The sequence below is a fragment of the Elgaria multicarinata genome, chromosome 8 (assembly GCF_023053635.1).
Source record: "Elgaria multicarinata webbii isolate HBS135686 ecotype San Diego chromosome 8, rElgMul1.1.pri, whole genome shotgun sequence".
NCBI classification, from domain to species: domain Eukaryota; kingdom Metazoa; phylum Chordata; class Lepidosauria; order Squamata; family Anguidae; genus Elgaria; species Elgaria multicarinata.
In genome coordinates this window covers 57,070,433-57,095,961 of record NC_086178.1, presented here as the reverse complement: position 1 = coordinate 57,095,961, position 25,529 = coordinate 57,070,433, and the positions used below count along the sequence as shown (strand labels likewise).

General features: G+C 42.5%; 1 protein-coding gene across 8 annotated transcripts in view; it reads left to right on the top strand.

Moving 5' to 3' along the window:
• BTRC (beta-transducin repeat containing E3 ubiquitin protein ligase) overlaps positions 1-17,328 on the top strand; it is a 158,885-nt gene extending 141,557 nt beyond the window's left edge. For all 8 annotated transcript variants that reach the window (XM_063132535.1, XM_063132530.1, XM_063132537.1 and 5 more), the window contains 4 exons: positions 5,142-5,252; positions 8,094-8,172; positions 10,602-10,795; positions 13,232-17,328. In XM_063132535.1, coding sequence (XP_062988605.1) covers positions 5,142-5,252; positions 8,094-8,172; positions 10,602-10,763 — 352 coding nt within the window. In that variant the 3' untranslated portion in view covers positions 10,764-10,795; positions 13,232-17,328. The remainder of the gene's footprint in view (positions 1-5,141; positions 5,253-8,093; positions 8,173-10,601; positions 10,796-13,231) is intronic.
• The last annotated feature ends 8,201 nt before the right edge of the window (positions 17,329-25,529 follow it).

Below are 25,529 nucleotides of genomic sequence, written 5' to 3'. Positions count from 1 at the left end.
GCAAGGAAGGTTAGGTTGCTCCCTCTTTGCTGGCAGGCAAATAACACTTTATTTAAGAAGGCGACTGGATAAATACATGGATATTTGGTCTGCTTTTCTTGAAACCTATGCATAACTCCCCCCTTTTTTTAAAGAATGGTGTATTTGATTTTTAAAAATGACATTCCTATGTTTGTAACTTTTGTTCTTTTTTTAATCGTATGATTTGTTGTCTGTTCTATGTTAAATTCACAGTGAAAGTAGGGAAATATTTAAAAAGAAAGCTTTTAGCCTATATGTGGATCTTTTGGGTTGGCAGTTTTTAATAATGTTTTTCCCCCACTGTAATTGTTATATTTTATTGTATTCGAATGTGTTGTTTTATTGTTTTAATCAGTTTTATTTGTGTCTGTAAGAAGCCTTGAGTGCCATGTTTTTGTAGGAAAATGATACAAATAAATAAGTAAATAAGTCAGAGTTACAGAAAAATGGGCTTCAAATATGCTTCTGTAGTTCAGAGTAGTTTTCATAGTTCAAAGCACCAGAACCATCAATGAGCAAAGGTAATTAAGCAATTAATAGGATATATGTAGCTCTGATTTATATAAATCTGCTGTTTAGGTTTTCTTGTATTCCCTGAGTGCTAAAAGCCATCAATAAAGACTGACCCAATTTCTCAAAGTGTAATATGTGAAAGAGCTTCCATGGACTGTTATATAGGATGTTCCTGTTCATGGTCTGGGGGTCTACTTAAAGAGTTGGATTTGCAATTAGAGGCTTTTACTCTAGTACTGTAATCTTGCCAACCCAGTTCCCCCCCCTGTTTTTGTTGTTGCTGATGCTTTTTTTAAGGCACCATTTGAAACAGGGGGCCTTAGAGTCTTGCTCTTGCTTGGCTGGAAACGGGCCAAGCATTAATCCATTCCATAATACAAAGAACTGTGGATTTTTGAGATGCCATTCAGATGGTGACCGTTGGATGAGATCTGACAGCTTTTAGAAAGGATGGCTTGACTAGTATAATTGAAAGCCATTGATTGGTCAGCTTTAAAGACATAGGAAGCAGTGCCTTCCTATACTCCACCTATAACATAAAGGCAGGCTAAATCATTTTAAGTGAACTATAACAATCAGTTACCTCTACAATCACAAGCTGCTTCCTGGCCCAGCCCTCTTGTCAATGTAAATATTGGTGCTCTTGCTGAAAGGGTTTATTCCATTCATGTGCGTTTCTTTCCCACAAGGAATATAGTGGGAACCCAATCCTTGTCATAGGCCCTGTTCAGAAGACACCTTAAGCCATGGCTTTAACCATGGTGAATAAGGCAAAAAGTCTTACTCACCGCAGTTAAAATCATGGTTTAAGGTGTCTTCTGAACGGGGCCATACTCTTTAGTCAAATTGTGTCTTCCAGTTACTGGTCACAACGCAGCACCTTCTGCCATGAGAAATGTGGTGACATTGTTTGAATGGTTGCTTAAGAGCAATTTCAAAAGCAGGCAAAGTTGCCACTACCAGCCTACAGTTGTAAACTTCAGTGAGTTTTCAGAGATTTAAAAATTTGGGAAGGGATCCCTTTTAATTGGACCAATAGAGGTCACTCCAATTAATGGTATGTCTTTCCCCTTCTGTTGTGTGTAATTCTCTGGGTCCAAGGTCAAATATACCAAACCACTGCTACAAAGCAAAGAAACAAATCCTTTCATTAAGGGACTTTAGAGGCTGGTAATTGACTAGTGTAGCTTTAGAGAAAGCTAGTTACTGAAGGTAATTGCAGTAACATGAGTAATGAAAACAAACAGATCAGAGTACTGCAGCAGACAATTTAAATGAGAGACATGGGGAATTGGAATGGGATAGTTGAAGCTATTAACCAATTATCACCTTCACTCACCAGCTGCATTCTATTTAACGGCTTGTAAAGATCAAAGGATTTGTAAATAGAGCCATAGCTTGGCTTGAAGACAGACACATTTTGAGGGGTGGCCCTCATGGTATGATTAAACAAAAGGCTGATCAGAGCAAACATTTTCAGAGAAAATTTTGAGTTTATCTAACGTCATGAATTTGGGTCCAGTGCTCCACTGTAGCAAGGAACCTGTCTACCACTTTGATTAAAACAACAACGAATAAACAAGACAAGACTTTCAGGCATAACATTTGGAAAGCACAAACCTCAATAATCCAAGCAAGAAACAGTTAAAATATTGCAGAGCTTGAGAAAGCCACCACAATACCACACATACTTATAACCAACAAATATAAATGTCAATATGGTAATAAATTTAAAGAGGAATACAATTACTTTTATGCTTACACTGAATAAAAACCCTTGTGCTAGAATTTTGCAGCGGTTGGCAGCATATCATCAGATTCCAGGTTGGGCGTATAGTTGCCCTTGCAGGCTTTCTGGAATCGGTATTCAAAACTGACTGTTTCTCCCATCCTCATCCCTCTCTAATCCTTTGAATGTAAATTTAAACCTTCTGAGCACCGAGGGCATAACTTCAGTGTTCCATACAGCACAACAAAACAGCAGCATCAGAAATGTATAAAATTAAAAGTCTAGGAGAAGAAAATAGGATTTTATTTGGTGCTGATAGCTGTACGGCGAAGTACCTTGGAGGGGACGCCTTGGGGACTTGGTGCAAGCCCCCCGAATTTACTACCACCATAAAATTGATCCTCCTCTCTACACTGCTTTCCTCTAGATGTGGGACTCCGATCTCAGCGAATGGCAAGGGTGTCAGAAGGAGGATTACTTGCATACATTCTAAGGTGTGGGATTGTCAGACACAGCACTAGATCCCCTCCTTATGGAAGAGCAACACACACATAAGCATAAGGCCAGAGACTTTCGATGTTATAAATAAAGTAGGGCTGACCTGAAAGTGCCTCGCTAGCTTTGCACCATCTTGGGATGTGACGATGATGAGGCACTTTCTGTACATTATGAGGTGGGCTAAGAATTTCTTATGACTCTAAGGATCAGGGGACAAGCAGGATGCTAACAGTTTTAACAAGCTGTACGTCAGTGGTGGAGGCTTCTTCTGAGGAAGGATGTTGTGTCGTGATGTAGTGCCCTTTTACAATGCGTTGTGAGGGGAAAAGATGGCTATTCACACTGCTGTACAGTAAAGCAGTCCAGGCAGTCATGCCCCCCCCTCTACAGTGAATAATAAAGAATGCTACATATTGAGATAGTATTTTTCCACAGATGCATTGCAATTGAGAATAACTCCAGACTGGGGGAGGGGGATTATTACCACCACCACTTTTCCATGGCAGCAGACCCTGTTTCTAAAGAGAAGCCACCCCCTCTGACTCACAGCTAAAGCTACAAGCCCTCCCACCCCACCCTCAAAAATGCCCTGGAACATCTTCACCACTTGGGTTCACAGACATACACATTTTTCACTCTCCCCACACCTTGACAAATGCACTAAAAATGTTCAGCACAAATCTTAAAATAAAGCTTGGTACCTTTCAGAGGACTTCAACATGATGGGTAGATATGGAGTAAAGATTATCTCTTTCTTAAGGAGAGAGAGAATCCTACAATTCACAAAACCATGGAAGTCGGATTATACAGCCGTTGACTACATGGGTCATAAAATGTGTAACTACTGTCTTTTTATCCATAGGTCATAAAGTTTGTAACACCACCTGTTCCCTTGGGGCAATCTTACAACAGTGCTGCAGGCTCCAATTACGAATTCCTTAATTCTGGATTCCTGTCACGTCACTGCTTTACATTAACCAGCAATATCATTGTCAAACTTGTCAGATTGGCAACAGGTCAACATTATAATATAATATGATTTGGCAGGTATCAAAATCAAGGATGCATAACTGTTTTTTTTAGGGGGGGGTATGGATTGCTGCCCACTGATCTCTCCCCCTTGCCCCCTGTGGGGAGTTTTCTCTCTGTGCTGGGAGAAGCATGGAGTTCTGTGCATCTCAGCATGGAGAAAGGGACTCGGCTGATCCCTGGAGAAGAAGCACCCCACAAAGCTCCTTGGCCCATGCTGGGAAAAGTGGCCGCACTTCCCAGAGCGGGTTAAGTCCCCACTGCCTGCATCCTTGCTGTTAACTGAGATTGGAGATAACAGCAGGGATGCTTTCCAGGGGGTGGGGCTCCTGGAGGCTAAGGAGTCCAGCAGTTCAGATTAGGTCTATGGGTGTACAAGCCAGAGGTTCTGCACCCCTGTATTAAATGCAGATCTGAATATGACACAAGACTTGTATGGAGAAAGCACTTACAAAGCTACATTGGACTCAAATTGATTTGGGCTTCATAGCTGAGCCACAAGCCTTATTTCCGTGGAGAAGCAAACTTACAGTCCTTGCACCTGGCAGTGTAATATGTTCTTTGCTTCCTTTTCCAACCACAAATGAACAGCTGTGTTTTTCGCTAGCTGAAGGTTTTGAACAATCTCCAAGGGTGGTCCCACACATAATGCATTATAATAATCAATCTGAGAAGTTACCAACGCATGATTGACAGTGACAGATTTCCATTAAGAAATTGATGTTTCAGGTGTAACTGAAAAAAAAGATAAGAATAGGTAGCTGCCTTATACTGAGTCAAACCATTATTTCATCTTGCCCAACATTTTCAACACTGACTGATACCAGCTTTTAGACATCAGTTTTTTCTGCCCTATGTGGAGATACCAGGAATCAAACCACGTACCTTCTGCATCAAACCATGTGCTATACCACTGAACTATGGCCCCTTCCCATTCTGGCAACCACTAAGTCTTTCTCCAGTAGCAAATCCAGCTCCTGATAAGAGTATAATCTTTTTCTTTCTTTTTAAAATAGCAGTAATCGTATTTCAAGTTCATATGGGGCAGTAACACCATTTTATCTAGATTCAGCTATAGGTTATTGTACTTCAACTAGCCCTAACAGCATTCAGGCAGTGGTTCATGAAAATCAATGCTACCCTTGGATTTCCTAGAAATGAAAAATAGTAGGATTTCCCATTGAAAATTTGAATTTTCTGGGTGCAAAATATAGATTTAAGAGTAAAGTGAGGGTATTCAGAGTCCTCCCACTCCTTGCTAAATAGGCAGCTTCAATTTGCAATTTGTATTTCCAGTACAGAATTTTAAAATAATTACATAATGGCAATTGCTTATCTCATCTTCTCCCAGGTTATGGGACATTGAGTGTGGGGCATGCTTGCGAGTCCTCGAAGGCCATGAGGAGCTGGTGAGATGCATTCGCTTTGATAGCAAGAGGATAGTCAGCGGAGCTTACGATGGGTGAGAATTTAGTGATGGAATACAGATATTTAGTCTGTCTCTCTGTCTCTCTCCCTCCCTCCCTCCCACCCACCCTAAACTGCTTCCTTCATGAAAAGGTTCTTCCTATATTCATAGTGGACAAATCAGCAACTCCCTGATATCAGAAGAGCAGGATAGGAATAACTTATAACAGAGTCATTGTAGGAAACTATTCAAATAATGATCAGACTTGTGTTTCCATAAATGTTACTTTTGTGCTATGTAAGTATTTTATCTTACTACCAGTGTAAACAGTGCTTACAGCAGAGGATCACATTATTATTTCCAAGTCTACTGGGAACCAATTCTTCCCTTAATTCTTTATCCATAACGTTCTGCTTTCACTGCCTTTCTGTCCTAGAAATAGGGTGCCCTTATTATGGGCCGGTACTGTCATCTTAAAGATGCAAGCACCATGGAGCAGAGTCTTTGTTCAGACTGTCCAGACCCTTAGCAGAAATCTGAGCATTGGATGCTGTGGAAGCTTAGGAAGCTCTTCCACTTCAACAGAGGCTCCCAGCTTTGCAGTCAAATTACCCTTTCCAAGGCATGACTCTCTGTTGATTCCAGACCTCTGGTTTTCCCTTTAAGACAAGCTTGCCGTTGACCTACTTGCTTCACGTCTTCCTGCCTACCCTGGGCTTTTATGCCCATCAGATGCTTACTTCCAGAACTGCTGATGAAATCCTGGTTCAACTTTATTACAGCGCCTCAGCCCAGAACCAGCTGTCATCATGAAGGCCTGGCTAATTTGCCATTCTGTCACAAGTTGTCTTCCAAAATTATAGGCCCTTAAAATGCTGTCGCAGTCTCATTTTGTTCTGGGGACCGGTTATCCATGTGGATGCATTGCTGTGGTCTGGTTTCACAAATCTCTCCTATACCCTTTCTATTTATTTTTATTTTATTTATTTATTACATTTTTACATCTAGCCTCACTAGATAAGAACACTTTTTCTTTCTAGAAGTTCACAACAAGCAGCATTGAGATGTTTGCTTCTGGATTGAGGAGAGAGAAGGAAGGGGTTTGTTTGCAGAGTGGGGAGGAGACTGAGTTGCAGTATGAGGCAAAAGATTGATAGGATATTGGGAATCAAACAGCCTGAGCACAACATGCCCATGTAAGGCTATGTAAGATTCCTCCCCCCTGTTTGATTGATTGATTGATTGATTGTAAGTATATATTCATTACATTTCTATACCGCCCAATAGCCAAAGATTTCTGGGTGGTTCGCAACAATTAAAACCATAAAATACAACATGATAAAATAGAATATGAAATAAAACCTAAAAGTTTAAAATACAATAACAGATTTAAATCAACAAAAAGAATCAATCTGAAAGACTAAGGCCTTAGCTAGACCTAAGGTTTATCCCGGGGTCATCCCTGTTCATGTAAATGACACACAGGATATCCTGGGAGCAGGCAGGGACAACCCTGGGACAATCCTGGGATAAACCTTAGGTCTAGCTAAGGCCTTAAATGCCTGGGAAAATAAAGTCTTCACCTGGCATCGAAAAGAGCACAAGCGTTGGCACCAGGTGATCCTCTCCGGGAAGCTCATTGCATGACTGAGATGCCGCTGCGGTTATGTTGAGCAAAACATCTGAAATGGGAAGCCTCCTGTCCTTGTCCTTGCGGAGGCTCCTCATGTGAGTGAGTACCCTGATTATTCAGGGCCCTACATCATATGGAAGCCTCCATGAGTACAGGACCACCACCACCACCCAGCTTCTGAGGTTATTCAGAACACAGTGAAGGTGGTGGTGAGAGGAGTGGTGTGGCTTTGGGAGCATAGTTGAACATGCAGCACTGCTGCCCCTTTCACCACTCTTACCCTATTGGCATGAGTAACACATAAATAGGAGTAATGTAAAGTCAATATGTTTTCTCAGTGCACTAGTATCCACTCATATACACCATCCCTTATTATTTCTGCTCTTGTGCTTTCAGACTAGCTTAAATCAGAATATTCGTATTATTATTATCTTCCCACACATGGCATGAATTCCTCCCCCATTTTTCCCTTTCTCTGCCCTCGTCATTTTGGAACAAGGAGAAGAAGGACTCAGAATGGGGCTTACTGGGGAGGCACCTGTCTTTAGTGGGCTAAGAGACAGTGATTTAGTGAAAACCATTCAATGGCTGAGTAGAGATTTGAATCTGGATTTCTCCACATCCAAGCAGTAATGGTGCTGGCCTGAACAGAGGGCTTTGGCTATTGGGCGGTATAAAAATGTAATAAATAAATAAATAAATTTTCTGGATGGCAGATGACACAAGAGTAGTATACAGACAGTGAAGAGGCATGAAGTTGCTTGTGGGCCTTTCTGAATACCTGCAGCATAGATTAAGGAGTGCGGTTTTAATAGCAGGTCACCTGCCTGCCCAATGTCACACTTAGAAGAAAGATAGTGCTTCTGTCTTCCTCCTTGCCCTTCTATACCGACAAGACCAGTGGATGTGGGATCAGGCATTAATATTTTCAGGTCAAACAAAGTCTGTAGTTTGACACACACCACCATGTTCCCTCCACAATTTTTTTTTATCACCTGTCTCATTTTAGTTTGTATCATCTCTTGTTTTAGTTGACGTTTATGTTAACCATATATTTTCCCTCCTTTAAGACCACCCAGCCAACACAAGAGAGAATGGCAGAGCCAAGTTGCATGAACAGATGAGTTTCTTGTGTGGTGTGTGTGTATCGACTTAGGTTTAGATTCTAAGCTGTGTTTAATGAGGCTTTCAAAAAATTTCATCAGGTGTTATGCTTTCCCCTTAACGGGACACCGAAGCTTCTTTCTCTTTCTTGCTGTCAGGAAAATTAAAGTGTGGGATCTTGTGGCTGCCCTGGACCCTCGTGCCCCTGCTGGAACCCTCTGCCTGCGCACTCTTGTGGTAAGAGCTTTCGACTGATTGGGGAGATTTGTTCCAGTGTTAGCATGTAATGAAATTTCGTCTAGTTTTTCAAATAACAGTTACAGTGCAATATGCCCCTCCTCAGTCACTCCATGAAACCTAGGTCCATTAAAGGTTGGATTTAAGGACAGGGCTCACAACCATTTACAGTGCAAATGGGTGAAGTATTCAGTGTTGGTTACCACCTTTAAAGCCCTACGTAGTTTGGGTCAAGGCTACCGGCGGGATCGCCTTCTCCCGCACAATCCACCCCACACACTCAGGGCCTCAGGGAAGAACTTCCTTCAGCCAGCCAAAACTAGGCTGACAGGTATTACGCAGAGGACCTTTTCCTCTGCTGCTCCCAGACTGTGGAATGGCCTGCCAGAGGTGGTTCGTCAACTTAACAGTTTTTTTAGCATTTAAGAAAGCTATAAAGACTGATCTCTTCTGACAGGCCTATCCAGTGAAATTTTAGGATGCTTTTAGTATGTTTTTAGGACGTTTTAACAATGTATACTGTGTTGTTGTTCCCCGCCTTGATCAGGATGGAGAGGCGGGTTAGAATTATTATTATTATTATTATTATTATTATTATTATTATTATTATTATTATTATTATTATCCCTCTCCTGCAAGGAAGATGAAATTGCTGCTTTGGTCATCCTTTTTATAGAAGTACCATATGCAAAATGAAAGAGGCTATAATATTGAGCCACTTGGATGTGTCTAGAATTTGTCACCACATGTTTTAAAAGGATGCACAAAGTGGAGAAGATACAAAGTACAAGGACAATCATGGTGGCCTCAGACAGTTGGTAGGAACTTCTGAACTGGAAAGACAGCTGCATATTTCGGCTTGCTTTCTCTAGGATGAGTATGTCCTTGTGCATCTGTTGTAGTAGGCACAGAGACTTACTTTTTCCAAATCTGGTAATCCCTAAATACATTTTGTGCTTCTTCATAGAGAACATACAACCCCCTTCATTGTGAGCATAGGCAAGCACAAAAACCAGCCATCTTGTTTTGCCTTTCTGATCATAGAAGGCCAAATGTAGGAAGCAGTGTAGAATTCATTAGCCATTAATGAGGCACTAGGGGAGTCCGTGTCCATTACCCCTGAGTGACCACATTCACACTTCAGCTGAGACCGAGTTGTGAACCCTGCTGCTCGTGGCTAAGCCACCAATGTAAACAAACCCTAAGATTCCACTGCCTCATTAAAGTTGTCTCATACTCTTATCCCCAAAAGCATTCGTATAAAACATTTACATTTTTGGAGCTTGTAAAACTGGAGGAAATACCCTGTTTGCTGTTTCCCCTTCTCCTCTGTATCTGAATTAAACCTGACTGTGTGATGAAGGTAGCATAGATCATGCTGTTTTATGCAGTTTCCAGGGCAGTAGGAGGAAAGTCGTGCAACAAGTCTGTACTCATTACTCATAAAACACATCAGAAATGCTCTGCTGTATATGTCTAAGGCTCCGTCCAGCTTAACGTCCAGTTTCCAGCCCTGGCCAGCCAGATGGTTAAAGAAAGCCCACACTAAGGCACACTAACCTTCTTCAACGGCCTTTCCCATCATTTGTTCCTCGTCTCGGGTATTCAGGGGTGTATTGCCTCTGAACATGGAATGCAAACTGTTTCTTGAATTTACATAGCTTTCCTTTAGAAGTAGTTTGTTAAATAAAAGGGCTGTTTTTGGGATGTTTGAAGGATGGCATACTTCAAGGCAGATGTATATTTCTGTTTTCATTTCTGTACGAAAACCTTGTTTCTGCAATCAGAAATGTTAGGTGACACCGATGACAGCAAGTGTGGAAGTTAGCATAGTTATTCATAATGCTTTTTCTAATGTATTTCATTACATTAGTAGTTTGGGAACTTTTAGCAGGACATGAGTTGTTGGAAGAGATCTGGGTGTTACCTATGGGAAAAATGGTGGAAGTGGCCTGTGGGAATATGGCAAGGTACAAATGGAGAGTGATGTCCTTCTGCCTGACTGTTACAAAGCCACCTTCACCACATTTCTGGAGCTTCTTAAGTCACTGCCAATGTATTTTTCAGCCTTCTCCTTCACTGTGTGTGGGTTGGAAATTTGCTTTTTAAAAACAAAAATAAACCTTTGGTTCTTAGATTATACAAGGCAACATCAAATGTTAAAGTGTGAGAGGTGGATGCTGTGCTGTGATTGCAGCCACGCAGTTGGTGTCAGGAGGTTCAGGTAGAGCCACTGGAAGGAAAATGCTGCCGTTAGACAAAACCAGTTCGTGGACCAACTGTTTTTCAAAAATGTATGAATTGTTTTAACTTTCTAAGCTGTAAATAGAGAATAAATGTAAAATCTGATTTACTTGCTTAAAACTCCTGAATCTCTAGAAAAAATAATCTAACTTTGCCTTCTCTTTCTCCCCCCACCCCCAAACCAGGAGCACTCTGGCAGAGTTTTCCGGCTCCAGTTTGATGAATTTCAAATTGTCAGTAGCTCGCATGATGACACCATCCTTATCTGGGACTTCCTGAATGATCCAGCTACCCAAGCAGAATCTAACCGCTCCCCCTCCAGAACATATACTTACGTCTCCAGATAAATAGCACTACACTGTACCTCACACTTGCACAGGTAAAAATAAAGGAACCCTTGGAGGCAGCAGGTAGGCTGCATAGTTGAGAGGCAAGAAGTGTAAATGGCCAGGTGATTTACAGTATCCTGCGGAGTTGGGAGTCTTTCTGATTCAATAACGGAGAGTATTCCATGACAACTTAGCAACTGGCCCCACATGAGACTACAGCGCTGTCCTCTCACGAGTTCTTCCATCCAGCCATCTAGTTTCTCATCTGTAAGGGCCTTTCCATCTGGAGGAAACATTCACCAAAGCAAGCTTAGAGTGGGAGGATGCAGGGATCTGGATCCTCCCACTAGCATCCATTTTCCATGCTCCAAAAGAGCAGCCAGCCTGGTGGGATTTGTCTGCACCTGGCTTGGACTTAAGAAGGGGAATTCTTTGTTTTAGGGTTTATCTTAACTCACGATTCCTAGCAAGTTGGCTAATAGATGGCTAAAGAACTATTCCTGGTGTTGCAATAGACCTTTAGTTTATTCACAACCAAAAATAGTTGTTAATCAGAATTCCTATTTGGAAGGCATGAGGAGTATTCACAATATCCAAGAGTAAATCAGGAAATCAGCAGAATATTAGGGGATAACGATATAGTGGTGTATAGAGGTTTGGGATAAGTTAGTGCCATTTGGCCTATCCACAGGTCACATTCAATACACCCACAATCTGCATACAGTGTGGTTGTTGATCTGTACACATTCACATGGAATGGAGTGTACATGTGTTCTTATATCCGAGTATTCTTTTGCCCATCAAAGGGCATTCCTTCACATATATGAATATATGACAGATACTGTACCTCTTACATTGCTCCTACAGTATTCAAAGTTCTTGATTAACAGTCAAAACAAGGGATTTTGAGATCTGGAGTACATGGGTGTCAGTGTGTTTTTGTTCAAGCACTTACTCATAAACATACTGGTGCTCAGACTGGAAGAAATCCTGGTACATTCAGTGGAGTCGGCATACTATTATAAATATAAGTAGTTAACTTGGGCTGAGTATTTTTATTTTATCTGCCCACCAAAAATGCTACTGTGAAACTTTGAAAAGTGAATATGTTACTGGATGTCAGAAGTGTTACCTGACAAGGATTTATTTAACAAGGAGGAGGAAGTACTAGAAACAATTCAGATAAGTATACAATTCTCTAAACAAAAGCAAACAAAAAATAGAAGAAGATGGAGTCCAATAAATCAGTTATCCACTCGTGAGCAATTAGGGTCTCTCAGGCCTGTCTGCTACTACACAGCCCTGGGCTGGAATGCAGTTGTAGACCTCGGCCTTTCATTCTCTGGCTGAAGTGCTGCTGCTGCGGGACGAATGCTGCGTGAGAGCGGACGTCTGCAGTTCTCTCCTCAACTGTCTTCTCTGGATGGTGCTTTTTATTTATTCTCCCTGTGGTTCCCCCAGTCTCTTTCCTCTCTCAAATCTTCCACTCATTTTTAAAACTCCTCAGAATGTCTAATGGCAACCAGAGCTAAAGGGCTGTACTCCAGGCATACGTTGTACAGGGTTACATAAAATTATTGCTCGTTTATCAGTTCGCAAAACTTTTTGTGCATTTATTCACCACATGTACAGTTGTATGCATGATCTGGACCTCAGAATAAATAGGATTCTGTACATGTGTACAAATCATTTCATATTTCTATACTGCCCCATAGCTGAAGCCCTCTGGGTGGTTCCCTGAAATTTTAAACCATGAAAATACATTACACAAAGTTTAAAAAAGTATTTGCATAAAAGCATATAGACCAATAACACACACACGGACAACATATATCTTAAAACAAATTTTTAAACACACAGCCAAAGCATTCCAAGATGTAATTGACTTTCATTATATGCTGCCATATGCCTGTGAGAAGAGGGCAGGTTATACCTGGCCCCGAAAAGATGACAGTGTTGGTGCCAGGCGGGCCTTGTCGAATGAGGTATGAACACATCGAGACAGATTCTGACAGCCATCTGTGAATGAACTGAAACAAGAAAAAGGTACTTGTAGAGAATAAGCCAGGATGTTTAAGTTTGTGAAGGGGCAGTCCTACAAATGAGGCAGTATTGGTGAAGTTGTGGAGGGGGTACATGTGTTACATCAATCTTGGATAGAGCTCCTTCCTTTGTCATCCAGTTTTGCAAGGGGGAGTGATTTTTCTCCTGATTTCACTAAAATATCAGATATTAGCCAACAGGATAACATTTGAAACTTCTTCAGAGAATGGGAAATACAGCAAAGGATGTGGTGATGGACAACTGCTTCTGCTTCACCTGGAGGGCATGTTAGAGCTTGCAGCTTGCGCTACATCTGTTTGCCTAGACGTATCCACTTTGAACGTCTAGAACTTCCCATAGATACCTTTTGCCAGTTCATAAAGTTCCATTTGCAAAGATATAGCTGACAGATAGTTTTTGTCTTGTCTTGTCTTTTTCTCTAGGACTCATTTAAGCTGCGATATTTAAATTATCTGCCAACACCAGAGCAAAAGAATTATCCACATAAAAGTTATTACTGAAGAGAGAGGCTCTCAGACACACTTCTGGAACCAAGTTGGCATGTGGTTGATCTCAGACAAGGTCTTCTCAGCACAGCTGACTGCCCGAGTGCTGCTATATCAGAAGATTACTTTTATCTTCCCTGAATGACTGACGTGTTACACCTCCCCTCGTCACACTCTTCTCTCCCACACCCACCTCCTCTTTTGTCTTGAGTGCAGATGTCCTAAAAGTATTTAACATGTCGCCAGAATTTCTTGCTTTGCTCTTAAGCAGAAAAAATCGTTGCCACCATTCATTCAACTGGGAGAATCACCTTTTGATGTGTTGGTAGAAGGGGAACAGCAGGCTGCTGCCTCTACCTTTCGGGACTCATATAAATGGCACCTCTACATAGTTGTGAATGGACCTTGGACTTTAGAAAAGGGCCAGATTAATGCCAAATGAAGGCCCTGGTGGCCAGAAACCAGTTAAGTGGTCATGATGGAAGTCGAGACAATTTCAACTAAGCCCTTTGCAGTTATTCAATTGTATGAAATGTTGGTGTGGCAGATGCCAGTAAGTGAAAGGTTAAGGTTTTTTTCTGCCAAAGTCTAATATTTTTTAAGAATGGAGGCTTATTGGTGCTGACATCAAGTTCATGGTTTTTTGGGCAATATTTCATTATCAAAAATACGTAGTAAGAACAGATTTCCCTGTTCTCCTGCTTTCCTCCTCTCTTGGTGCAGTATGGCACATGCATCCCAAGCAAGAGCATGACATCAAAATTAGGAACCATTCTAGTTGGACTCCATCAGCTGGGAATGACTGATTTAGTCATTCAGGCTTTCCTGATGACCTGATTGTATCATTGTTCATGGGCTGACATTTGTGCATTGCTTTGTTGGAAGGGAACTGCTAAAGAAATGGGAGGTTATGATGACTCCACATGCCAATTTGTGGGGGGGTGGGAGAATAGTAAAAAAAGAAAAGTGGGGAGACCTTGCACATAAGACCTATGGTACTAAGTAGCTACCAACACATTAGGAAACACTTTACATAATCTTCATGCCCTAGTGGGAATATCAGGACCTTTGTCTCCTAACACAGAGAGGCTAGGAGGTTGGCAAACATTTGTTTTAAGTTGGAATGTAGGAAACTCTAGTTTTACTTAATGCTGCTAGGTAGGCAGGTTCTCTTTGTGGCCTGTCTCTTCTTTGTTTTCTTGGAAATATCAATTGCCCAGTAATAATCCATGATGCTGTCTGGCATTTGCCATGGCAAGCTCTGTTCGTCTAAAGTTGATGAGAGCTAAGAAAAATTGGGCAGCCGGTCCTGTCCATGTGGTTCTCAACACTGGTTTAAAGGGATGTCTCTGCCCCATCCATGAGTTTCCAGCTTAGTTATAATCTAAGCCTTTATTAGCACCAAAAGTATAGTCAGAGGCATTTGTTCTCAGGTGCGGGGGAGGAATCATGCTGGTCTGCTCTTTTCTTTTTTTAAAGTGTGTCTTGAACAGAGGCCCTTCAGAGATCAGAAAGTTTTGCCTTACACACTAGTTTGTATAGCAAGAGAGAGAGAGGCAGTTTATCACACAATAACACTTCATTATGTTTAGAGACTCACTGTTGCCCTTAACACTATTTAATCACTATTCTCTTGGGTCCCTTGCCCACAAGGTTTGCAGAATTGGCTGAATATAAGACCACAGATCTGCAAAAGCTAGAACATCAACAGGTTATTCTCGTTCCCTTGCTTTCAGGTATAGCTGTGAGATCCATGTTTTCTCTCCTGAATGGAGTATATGCGTGTGTATGTATGTGTTTGCTGGTGGCTCTATCAAGCACATGGGGCTCTGTCAAATGCCTGTTTTGTTTTGTTTTGCTGAGTTATGAGGAGTTGGAGGTCAGATGAGAAACTGCTGGTGCAAGCCTTCCTTGACGGTCATGGTCCTGCTCTTTCCTACTGCTGTGCTGTTCCCAAACATTTCTAAGCATTGGTGTATGTTTGTTTGACATGTTACTGACAATTAATCATATTGTGTAAAACATATTCTCAAGGGGAAAGTAGTGAGATTTTCCTGTACACCGTTTCAAATGAAGAAGTTAAAATGGTGCTTTTTTGATAAATGAAGATCCACCGTGCATTGACAAAAGAAACTACTGCAAAAGAGAGGCTTCCCCTCTCCAACTTCTACCCCACTCAAGTTGAATGATCTTAAAGGGAATGCTAACATTTTTACAGCTGTCAGTCTATTGCTTCTCCAGCTGTTTACTGTTTAGCAGAGGTTTGGTGTTCATTGGAAGAGGAAGGCTCTAAATCTTCTACCTTATCATCTTTCTCCATAGAAGTTTAATGCACTGACTGGATAGGTAATTTCCCAATGGATCTTCAATGAAAGCTGGAAAGGGAATTTTAATTATAATGTTTCTGGAAAAGGCTTGAGTTCTAGCATCTTGCTTTGGAATGCAATGCCAACTTGGAATTACTAAACACAAGAAGCCTTTCCTTTTACTCTCTAGAGCGGAGAGCTCTGCAGGCAGGTATTCAAAGGAGGAAAAGCAATGCAGAACTGGCTCTTAGCCATAGAGAGATCCCTTCTGTAAAAATGTGCATTTCTAGCACTAGGACAGTTGGTTTACTTTAGAATATGTGAGCTTAGTATGGACAGATGACTGAATATATAGCATAGGAATCCACCCGCAGTAATGCTGAGCCATTTTCACAGTTCCCGATTAAACGTCAGGGCAAGCTGAACATTTTGATTATTTTTTTAAGGCATTATGTTTGTTTCTGCAACTAGAAGGTGGGAGGGACAAAGAGAAAGCCTTCCATTTTGACTTCATAAAAGAAAAAGGAGAGAGTTGCATATGTGTGTTTTCCTTCTCTAAGTTCACATACATAAATCTGCCTATTTGACCCGTGTGACGTGTGAGTCACTTCTCTAAATGAGGCCTGGTCCTATGGGCTTCCTTCTTTCCAGGTCCAGTTCAAACATATGTGGGAGTTAGCAGTGTTACCAAGAGAAATGGCTGTTTATATGCTCTTTTCTGTTTTTCTATATACCAGGAAGAAGATATTCTCTGTAGGAGGGTAGGAGAAAAATTCAGTGGGTTCCAGTAATGAAGGCTTATCCAGGTTACATGCTTCCCAGTTAGCATGTCCTCCTGGATTTGGGAAGGAAGAACTGGAAAAACTCCCAAGTGTGGCACAAGACATTTCCATGGTCCCTAAGTGGCCTGTGTGATGCATTTAACAATGCTGAGTAGTGCCCTGGTTCATTCCCCTCCCCTTTAGATCATTTTCTTAAACCAGGAACCTTCCAAATGATATCCTGTGGCCCTCATGTTGTACTTCTGGATGAATTTATCCAGCTGGTCACGGAAGCACAATTCGCACTGTAGACGAACTTGACCCAAATAGCCTCCCCGTGGGTTGAAATGCTGCATGCTGGAAACTGCATGTTCTGGAAGCAACATTTACGTATTATAAGACACTCTTTGCTTCCTTCTGATCTATAACACAGCTCCTGGAATAAAACATGGTTGCAACCCATCCTTTATAAAGCTCCCCAGTGAAATTGTGATTAGGTCATCCTCCATCTGCTTTTCAAAGTCAAGAGCTCTCTTCAAAGCTCTGCAGCATCTTTCCTTATGAGTATAGTTCTATGTTGGAGCAATGTTCTAGGCCTGCAGAATGCAATTGGGCTGTAGCTCAGTTGTATTCCGTTCCCGTAAAGTGACAGTAATCATAGCTGGATTTGTCATGGTTTGTTGGTAACCTTTCGGGAAAGGCTCCTTTAACAACTCCACACCAGCCGTAGCATTGGGTCATAACCATACATCCAACCCTACTTAGAAACCATTACCTGGCTCGTGCCTCCAGAGCTCCTGCAGATTCTCTAATCTAAAGTCACCTTTCCCAATGCAGAAAATTTTGTCCTGAAGTACTACACAGCTTTTCTGGAGAAAAACAAATCATCTGTTCTGCAGGTCTACTTATGTGCATAGAAAACTCAAAAATCAGTACTACAATAAACGATGCGAATCAGTAATATGTACCCAAATTTGCTTAATTTGTATTAATTTGCATGCTTTGTTCTTGCACAATATTCAAACATTGGGCAAGGAGAGGCAATGGATGGCTGTGAGGGGCTGTGTGGGTGAGAGCAAAACTGCAAGCAAGGGCTGCGGAAACGGAAGCTGTGAGATGTTCTTTGACCAGAACATCTCACAGTGATCCCTGCATGCTTTCAGGTGGGGTTTTCACTACCATGAGGGCTCGAAACTTACGTTTGAAAAAGAAAAGCTGAGATCCTTCTGAATCTAGGACACGGGCATCAATATCGTACTTGCAGAATTGGGGAAAACATGCTCTGCGTATGATACTCTAGCAGATGCTTTATCAGAAAGGTACGGGGAACCTTTTTCTAAAATGCTTCTAAATACCCTGTTTTTATTTTCTCTTTGCAATCCTACTTGCTGTCTTTATGAGTTAACGAATACCTTTGATCTTGTTAGCTCTGTGGGAATAAATAAACGCTCACAGTTTTTCACTTAATCGAATTAGGATTTTTGCGTAAGGAAAAGGGAAGTAGTTGTTGGTCCATACACCAAGGAATGCTGCTCAAAATACAATAGTGGACCTTATTACGCCTTCACTAAAAAGATGACTGCCCATTCTGCTTTTGTATAGCACATTGGGAAGGGGATGCAACTTCAAAATCTGGCAAAATAGAATTGACTATGATGACAATTTTTCGAATAGCTTGTTGCTCCTTTAAAAGTAAACATCCTGACCAATACATGCCTATTGCAACTGCAGGAAGCTCAGAGAACACTGGGCACACGAGGTTAGAAAGAAAGCATATGATCTTATTTGTAACTCCACTCTCTTTGTTCTCTAGATTCTAATGAGTGCTTTGGAATTTTTTGTAATTATGTTCTGGTGATGTGTAGCTAACGTACTAATGTTCACTTGAGCTAGAGTCATGGTAAAAAGTGTGTTTTTTAAAGAATATTTTAACTGTTCAGAAGATAACTTAAATACAAATATAAGATTAAGCTGTGAACATACTAAGTGTTTTTATTTCTTGAATCTTAAAATGAAGGGCTTGTTTCCCAGATACAGTGGCAATGACTTAACTAGTGCAGTACTGCAGCAGCACCTAGTTAAGTGTTTTGGCTGTCATTCATTCACACTGGGACAGCTTATTCATAAAATTGGAATACTTGGTAAAGAGTTCCATTCATAACTCATGGGCTCCAGCTAGAGCACTGTAAAGTGACTGGAATACACAACAGCAGAGGCAGTGCAGAGGAAATGTTATTTACTAAATGGGTTGCACAGGACACTTGGGTGAAAAATCATAACTTTGCTTTAGAAGCTACTAGGAATGCAGCTATTTATAGTAATGTAAATCCAAAGGAGATAGAATGATTCAGATTATACCTTCTTATTGGAGTCTCTATGGCATCAGATCACAGTATTCTGCTCCAGTCCAATTTTTCCCAATAGGTGTTTATATTTTGCTTGTGCCTATATTCCCAATTAAGTTTTTCCCAGCCTCATTTTTGCCTGATTTCATTATGCTTTGCAACTTGAAAGCTTGCTCTTTTAGCACCTTGATTGGGCCATTGAAATGGAACTATGTGAATCTCACATGTGAATTTCTCTTTTATTAACTAACATGTCATGTGTATGCAGCAAAACAAATGTAGGTGTCTTGAATTAGGTTCACTTCAACAGAAGTAAGGAAAGAATATACCACTCTCTATGGCCAGAAGCATCCTTTCACTTCTGCTTGCTCTTCTCTTCTTCAGTTTTGCACAAGACTAGTGTGTGATGCAATATGGCATTGCTGCCACTGTACTATAAGTGTCAATATATCTACCTGCTACCTTTTCTTCAGGATTTTCCTAGGGAAAATAAATAAAGAGCTGTGATGAGAAATGCTTTGGGGACCTTGGAGGCACACTCACCAGCAGCAGTTATTTGAGTACATAAGACCTATTTTCCTTATAACAACACCCATGTCCAACTCTGGGAAAATCTGTGTAAATTTCACAAGGAAGGAATATCTGATGTATAGTAGAGAACCAAAACCAAGAGCTAACAGTAGACAGTGCAGAAATAGATGCATTCCAATTGGAAGAAATCAAACTCCCACACTTACTAGAGAGCAGGGTTAGCCACTGAGACATTTCCCAGAACCCAAAGGGTCCTTTAAGTGGTCCATAGTCTCTCTCACACACAAACACACTCACATACATGTGTCTTAGCTGGGCAGATCATCAGGTGAGGAAACCCTTCAAAACGTTTAGGCTTATAGAGTTCTCTTCTCTCGTCCTCTTCCCATGTCCAGGCCACATAAAAAAAGGGGGTCGGGCACATCTTGCATCAGCCTTCCTCAACTTGGCATTCACCAAATGTATTGGGACTGCAACTCCCAGAATCCCCCAGTTAGCTTTTGGGGCATTGTGGTCCAACACATCTGGAGGGAACCAGATTGGGGAACTCTGTCTTATACCATAGGGTTATTTGTCACAATTTGTGTCTTGGAAATACCAGGTCCTTCACAGAGTACTACTTGTTGCTTTCTCTCTATACTTTTTTCACCAACTAGTACTCTTGAAAGCCACATCTCCACTAGGTTTCCAGTTCAGTGTGGCCATTCCTATTTGCCTGAATGCTTTTCTGGGTTGTATCTGCACATTAGGATTTAGTCACTCTTTCTTGAGGAAATGGACCTGGCAAAATCTGGACTGCATTGAGCAGTATATTCTGGGCAGTTACCTGCTGAAGTGGTCCTCCGCTCACATTGCCATCCCAGGATGCTGTTTTAATGTTCAGTGAAAAGATGTCATAAGTCCTCATGTTGTTATTGTTCAGAACTCCCATCACAGCAGTATTAATCATACCTTGACATCACACCTGCACTAGGCTATGGGAAACCCTCTCATTTTTATTGAGCACTAAATGTAGAGGGCATCTTTCAATTAGCCTGAGAGGGAATCTACATGGCGTACTGAAGGTGCTTGCGTGTGCCTGCAGTGCGCCCTGAAAACGATGGTGTAGATCCTGTCCAGAAGAGGCGGAGGACGAGGAGGCTGGGAATCCGGCCGCGTCCTTGCCACTGCCGCCGCCCACCTCGCCGGCCTCCTGCTTCCGGTGAAAGAGCCACCCGCCCTGAGTTGTCTTGCTCTTGACGGCCTTCGGAATCTTTTCTGGAAAACCCATGCACATACTTCCCAGGTTCCTTTGCAGCATGGTGCACATCCAGTACTGAGAAGCTCCTTAGGCCAGAGCAGTGCATGTGCACCAGTTCATGGACTGTGGGGTCCTACATTACAAGTTCAGGCTGCTTTCCTCAGTGATGCTGAGAATGGCCTGCATGGGAGGTGTGGGGCTTATGCTACACAACAGGAGGGGAAGAGAGCAGCTGGAGGCCATGAACAATAGCCTCTTTAAAAGTGGCTGTTATAATACAAATCATTCATATGACCCTAGTCTTGTGTAGAGATGCAAGCTGAAGAGATGCAGGAGCTGGTGAACAGATCTCCATGCTAGACATGGTAGCTATATTACTAAAACACAAAACTGTTTCCAACGATGCATAATACTGATTAGTGTCGTGGGTCCCCTTCCCTCCGCCATTCACATATGCTGGCAAACTGACACGGGACACCCAATCAGTGAGACCTCTTTTATTTAGGGAAATCTCACCGTGAATAGCTTAATGGTTACACACTTCAAAAATACTTAAAGCTGAATGATGGTCAGAAAGCTTTAGGCTTCAAGATAACGTACAGTCAAAATGCTATAACAACCTAGTTACCCAGTTGTCATCTGAACAGTTCTAAAAACAAGTTCTAAACTCTTGATACCATCCTTCAGGCAATCACAATGGGGAATTTTTTGAAAGGCTTAACTATCCCAAGAGAGCTAGTCTAAACACAGCCACACGTTAGTAATTCAGAGAACAAATCCTAAACAAGATCATGGGGTGGGTAAAAATCTCAGGAACAAAGACTCCCATGATCGTACTTTAGCACCGTGAACTCCCTGCCACCTGTGCCTGGCAGAAGAAAACTATTCCAGTCAGTCCCAACCTGCTAAACGCTGAGCTGACCTCAAACACACAATCCAGAAAAGGTAAAACCTCAGGCACAAAGAGTCCTGTGCTTGCACTTCAACACCAAGAACTCCCTGCCACCTGAGCCTGGCAGAAAAGTCCAATGGTCAATTCCAGCCTGACGAACGCTAAGCTGACCACAAACACAATATACAGTAAAAGTGAATTCAAGTCTACGAAAAGCGTCAGTTTTCATAACACAGTCTTTAGAAATCTAAAGTCCAAATAGAGTGCTTTCCATGTGTAGAGGGCTTTCAAAACCCCAAATGATGATAGAACTAAACAAAGAAGGGTTTTGGACTATGAATCGAAAGATAATCCTAGCAAAAGTTCTTTGCCTTTGCTCCAGCTTATAAACAGAAGTGTATGCCTGTTCAAAGCCATTTGACAGACAGAAGCTCTGACCTGTAAAACATCCCTGTGTCCAAGCGGCACTGCTCAGCCCACTAAGATGACACTACGATCTGAGTGACTCAAGAAGGCGCCGCCACCTTTCTAAAACATTACCACTTTCCCACAAAAGTCTAACAGCTTCAAAGCCGAGACAAAGAATAAGTAAACTCCCATGAGAACTGACAGAGACAAGCTTGCACAGGCATTCTAAACTAGTTCTAATTAAATCTACCCACAACTCTGCAAAGCCTCCCTGGCCCTGCATGAACCTTATACCTGACAGATTAGTGTGATGTACTGCCATGATGTTGGGAAAATCTTAGATTAGAAAATGAGCACCTCTTGTGAAATTCGCCAAAGATGCAAGAAGCATGCAACCTGGGAATTGGGAGGTATTGTGTATAATGATTCTGGGGCTAGAACAGCAGTCAGTTGCTCGTATGGGGCTGAAGAGAAGCAGGATAGTTTGTTCATGCCCACATGCTGGTATACCAAGCACCTACAGTAGCCGGAGGTGCTATAAGTTGGTTTTGTCAGACAGCGAGCCAGATTCCAGCCTGGCAAAATTCCCAGAATTTTGCACCATCTCCCTCCATCACCTTGTGAGAAGACAACACTCTTCTTTCATAACTGGAATGAAAAGCTCAGCCTTGGGAAATGGTGGCCACACAGTGTGGAGAAAGCAGCATTGTTGCTGTGGATGTTCAGCCTTGTGCCTGGCTTGCTGCCCTGTGAAGTCAAACGGCTGGGCCTTCCCTACAGAAGGAAGCGCCTGTCTTGAACCACAAAAGGAATAACCGTGGCCCCTTCTTTACCCATCTCGCAGCCCTCTTCTTCTTCTTGCCAGCCCAATTCACTTCTAGCTCTGCTGGTCTGGATTTCCTGCTAGAGTCCTTTCTCCTCCTCCATGTCACCCAAATAGAAGTGCCAGTTGTGAGGAGCAGAAATCACCTCCCTATCACATTATCCTTGGTTCTGAAACATTACTTGGACAATCATCAAGCAAGTCTTCATTTTATTCCATGCACAAGTCCATGTAACATGGGAAGTGGGAGATAAATGGCTTCTTCTGAAATGAAGCGAATACTGCTGCCTGAACACAGAGTGACCCACCCTGCAGGAAATACGGTTTTAAAGACCTAAAGGTTGACAGGATAAGAGCTCCATTGTAGAATATTTATGTAACTACCAAATCTCCTACAACTCCTACAGGACTTAGAGCTAATGCAGATGTCACGCTAAGAGTCGATACGGGATGTTAAAAGTCAGGAAATGCTCCAGAGATCTATAGTGAACTTTTGTGTAAGAAAAGATTCCATTTTCTTGTTGCTAATTAAACCCAATTGTATCACTCGTACTAGGACTCTTCAGAATATCTCCACATGTATAGTAACTGCATGGAGAAGGGGAGAGAGCAGGACCCCCCCTTTTCACACATTCAGTGTATTTGGGGGCAGATTCAAGGTGTTTTCCTATTTGAGGCAGATGCATCAAATGACACTCACCCACCCACCCCTAAGTCAAGGTGCAAAGTACCCAAAGCCATCCACATTATTTTGGCACCTGATGTAGAAAACCTTACAATCATATCTTCCCCTTCCCTGGCAGTAAAAATACAACAATAAGTAACTAAAAATCCAGCTGCCTAAGGTGGCCGCCTCACTGTGTCTAATGGTAGGACCAGCAGTGGTAACTTGTGGAAAAGGACTGAACAGTGCTGCTGTCTCCCTTTCTGTTGGGAATTATTCAGCCCTGCCTGGTTGACTTCCAGGGCTGACTGGTGTAATTTTGCTGGTGGTCCCAGAGGCCTGATGGCTTTTGTTATGGGTGGTTTTAATGTCAACACCAAGCCACAGCCCCCACCAGGTGGAGCTCATGCATTCATGGCCACCATGACAACTATGGGTCTGTTTCATCTTCTATCTGGTACCTTTCATCAGGCAAGGATTGTGGGATGAAAAGTCAGTCGCTTGGGTGTGGAGATGCTTGACGTTGTTCCTTTGTCATGGACAAATCGCTACCCTATAGGATTTAGGTTTGCTGGGACTCCTGGCCTTTGCAAAAGAGAGCTATTTTCATGGTCTGACCTCAAAGGCTAAAGATTGAATAGGGGGTGGGGAGAAAACAACTTATAAGGGTAATAAGTGCCTGTGGTTGAAGAAGCACAATTAGACTGGGTTAAATCCAAGTTGTGTGAGCAGTCTCTCTCTTGCTCTCCTCTCCCCACTCAAAATCTGCCTCTGAGGGTCCCACAACCTTCCAGACCAGGTTTGCAGGGGATGCAGGGGGAGCAGCGAAGAGAGGAAATCCATTCCACCAGCAGTTTCTGTTCTGTTGGCGTGTGTGTGTGTGGCTCCGTGATAGAGCATCTGCTTTGCATGCAGAAGGTCCCAGGTTCGATCCCCGGCTTCTCCACAGAGGGCAGGAAAAAACCCTGCCTGAAACCCCGAGGAGGTGCTGTCACTCAGTGTGGACAATATTGGGCTAGATGGACTAATGGTCTGACTCAGTATAAGGCAGCTTCCTATGTTCCTATGATCCAACCCCCTGAATCTAACCCTGCTTGCTAGTTCTCAAAGGTCACATGTCAGTAAACAGCCTAATCATACCCTGATAAACATCAACCTGGTAGCTCTGAATATCAGATGAAGAGGGAGACTTCTGTGTAAATACTAAAGCGTCAGTATTTTAAAGACTAAATGCTAGCACTGGAAGGGCAGCACCCTTCAGCCCTTTGGAGAACCAGGAGAATGGATAAAGCTTTGGGGATTTGGAAGTGGGGAGGTTATTTAGATAAATGTATTGAGAGGGGGCAGGAAAATGGTGTATTGAATGGGGCCGATCAGATCCACGTTTTGACAGGCTACATTAGGCCTGCCCAGAGGCTCATGGCATAAGCCATTATTGATGGTGCCGGCAGTTGCCAGGGCCTGGGGACCTTTAGGGAGGGCTAGGCCAATGGAGAATCATTCCAGATCCAGGAAGATCTAACAAGGAATTTGTTGAGTCCCATCCTTACTTCAAACCAGTTCTTTGGTGAATTCCATGCAGCCGGAACTCCACATCCATTCCAGATCTGGGTTTCTCTCCATATTGGAATCAACATTTTTCTTTTTTTACTTGCATGCATGTGCAGAGGCACAGCACAAAGGAGAAGAGATGCACAAAGGAGAACCTCTGCCTGTGTATGTGAATGCTGGAAAAGGGGAGAGCATGACACGGTTGCATAGCTCAGATTTGCAGGGCCTCCTGCAGCTTTTAATCAAGCCCTGTTGGGTAGAATGTGAGTTTGACACTCCGGTTCTGTAGGACCACTTCGACTCCACAGTGGTCCTTCTTTTCCTATGCTTCTGTCCTGCCAATGCCCCCCTCCCCACAGGGCATCAGCCAAGCCTGCAGAGGGTTAATAATGGCCTGGGCAGCTGCCAAGCCTGGAGAGTCCTAGTGGCTCCAGATTCTTACGGATATATCTATTTCTCAAATAGGCGAAGTGAATCACATTAACCATCATGTGATTGCATACAGCCTCTAAAGGCTTAACTAAAGAGAGCTTTTCTTCCGCCTCTTGCATTCCCTCCCCCCGGTGCGCCTTTTTTGGCTTTGTCCCATTGCCACTGGCTTCTTTGCCTGTCAGTCATTTGGCAAAGTCTTGGACAGGGAGGGGGTCCCGTCTCTGCCTCGCTTGGATCTCTCTGGAGGATCTTGTGCTACTTCATTTTTACCTCTCTCCTGAG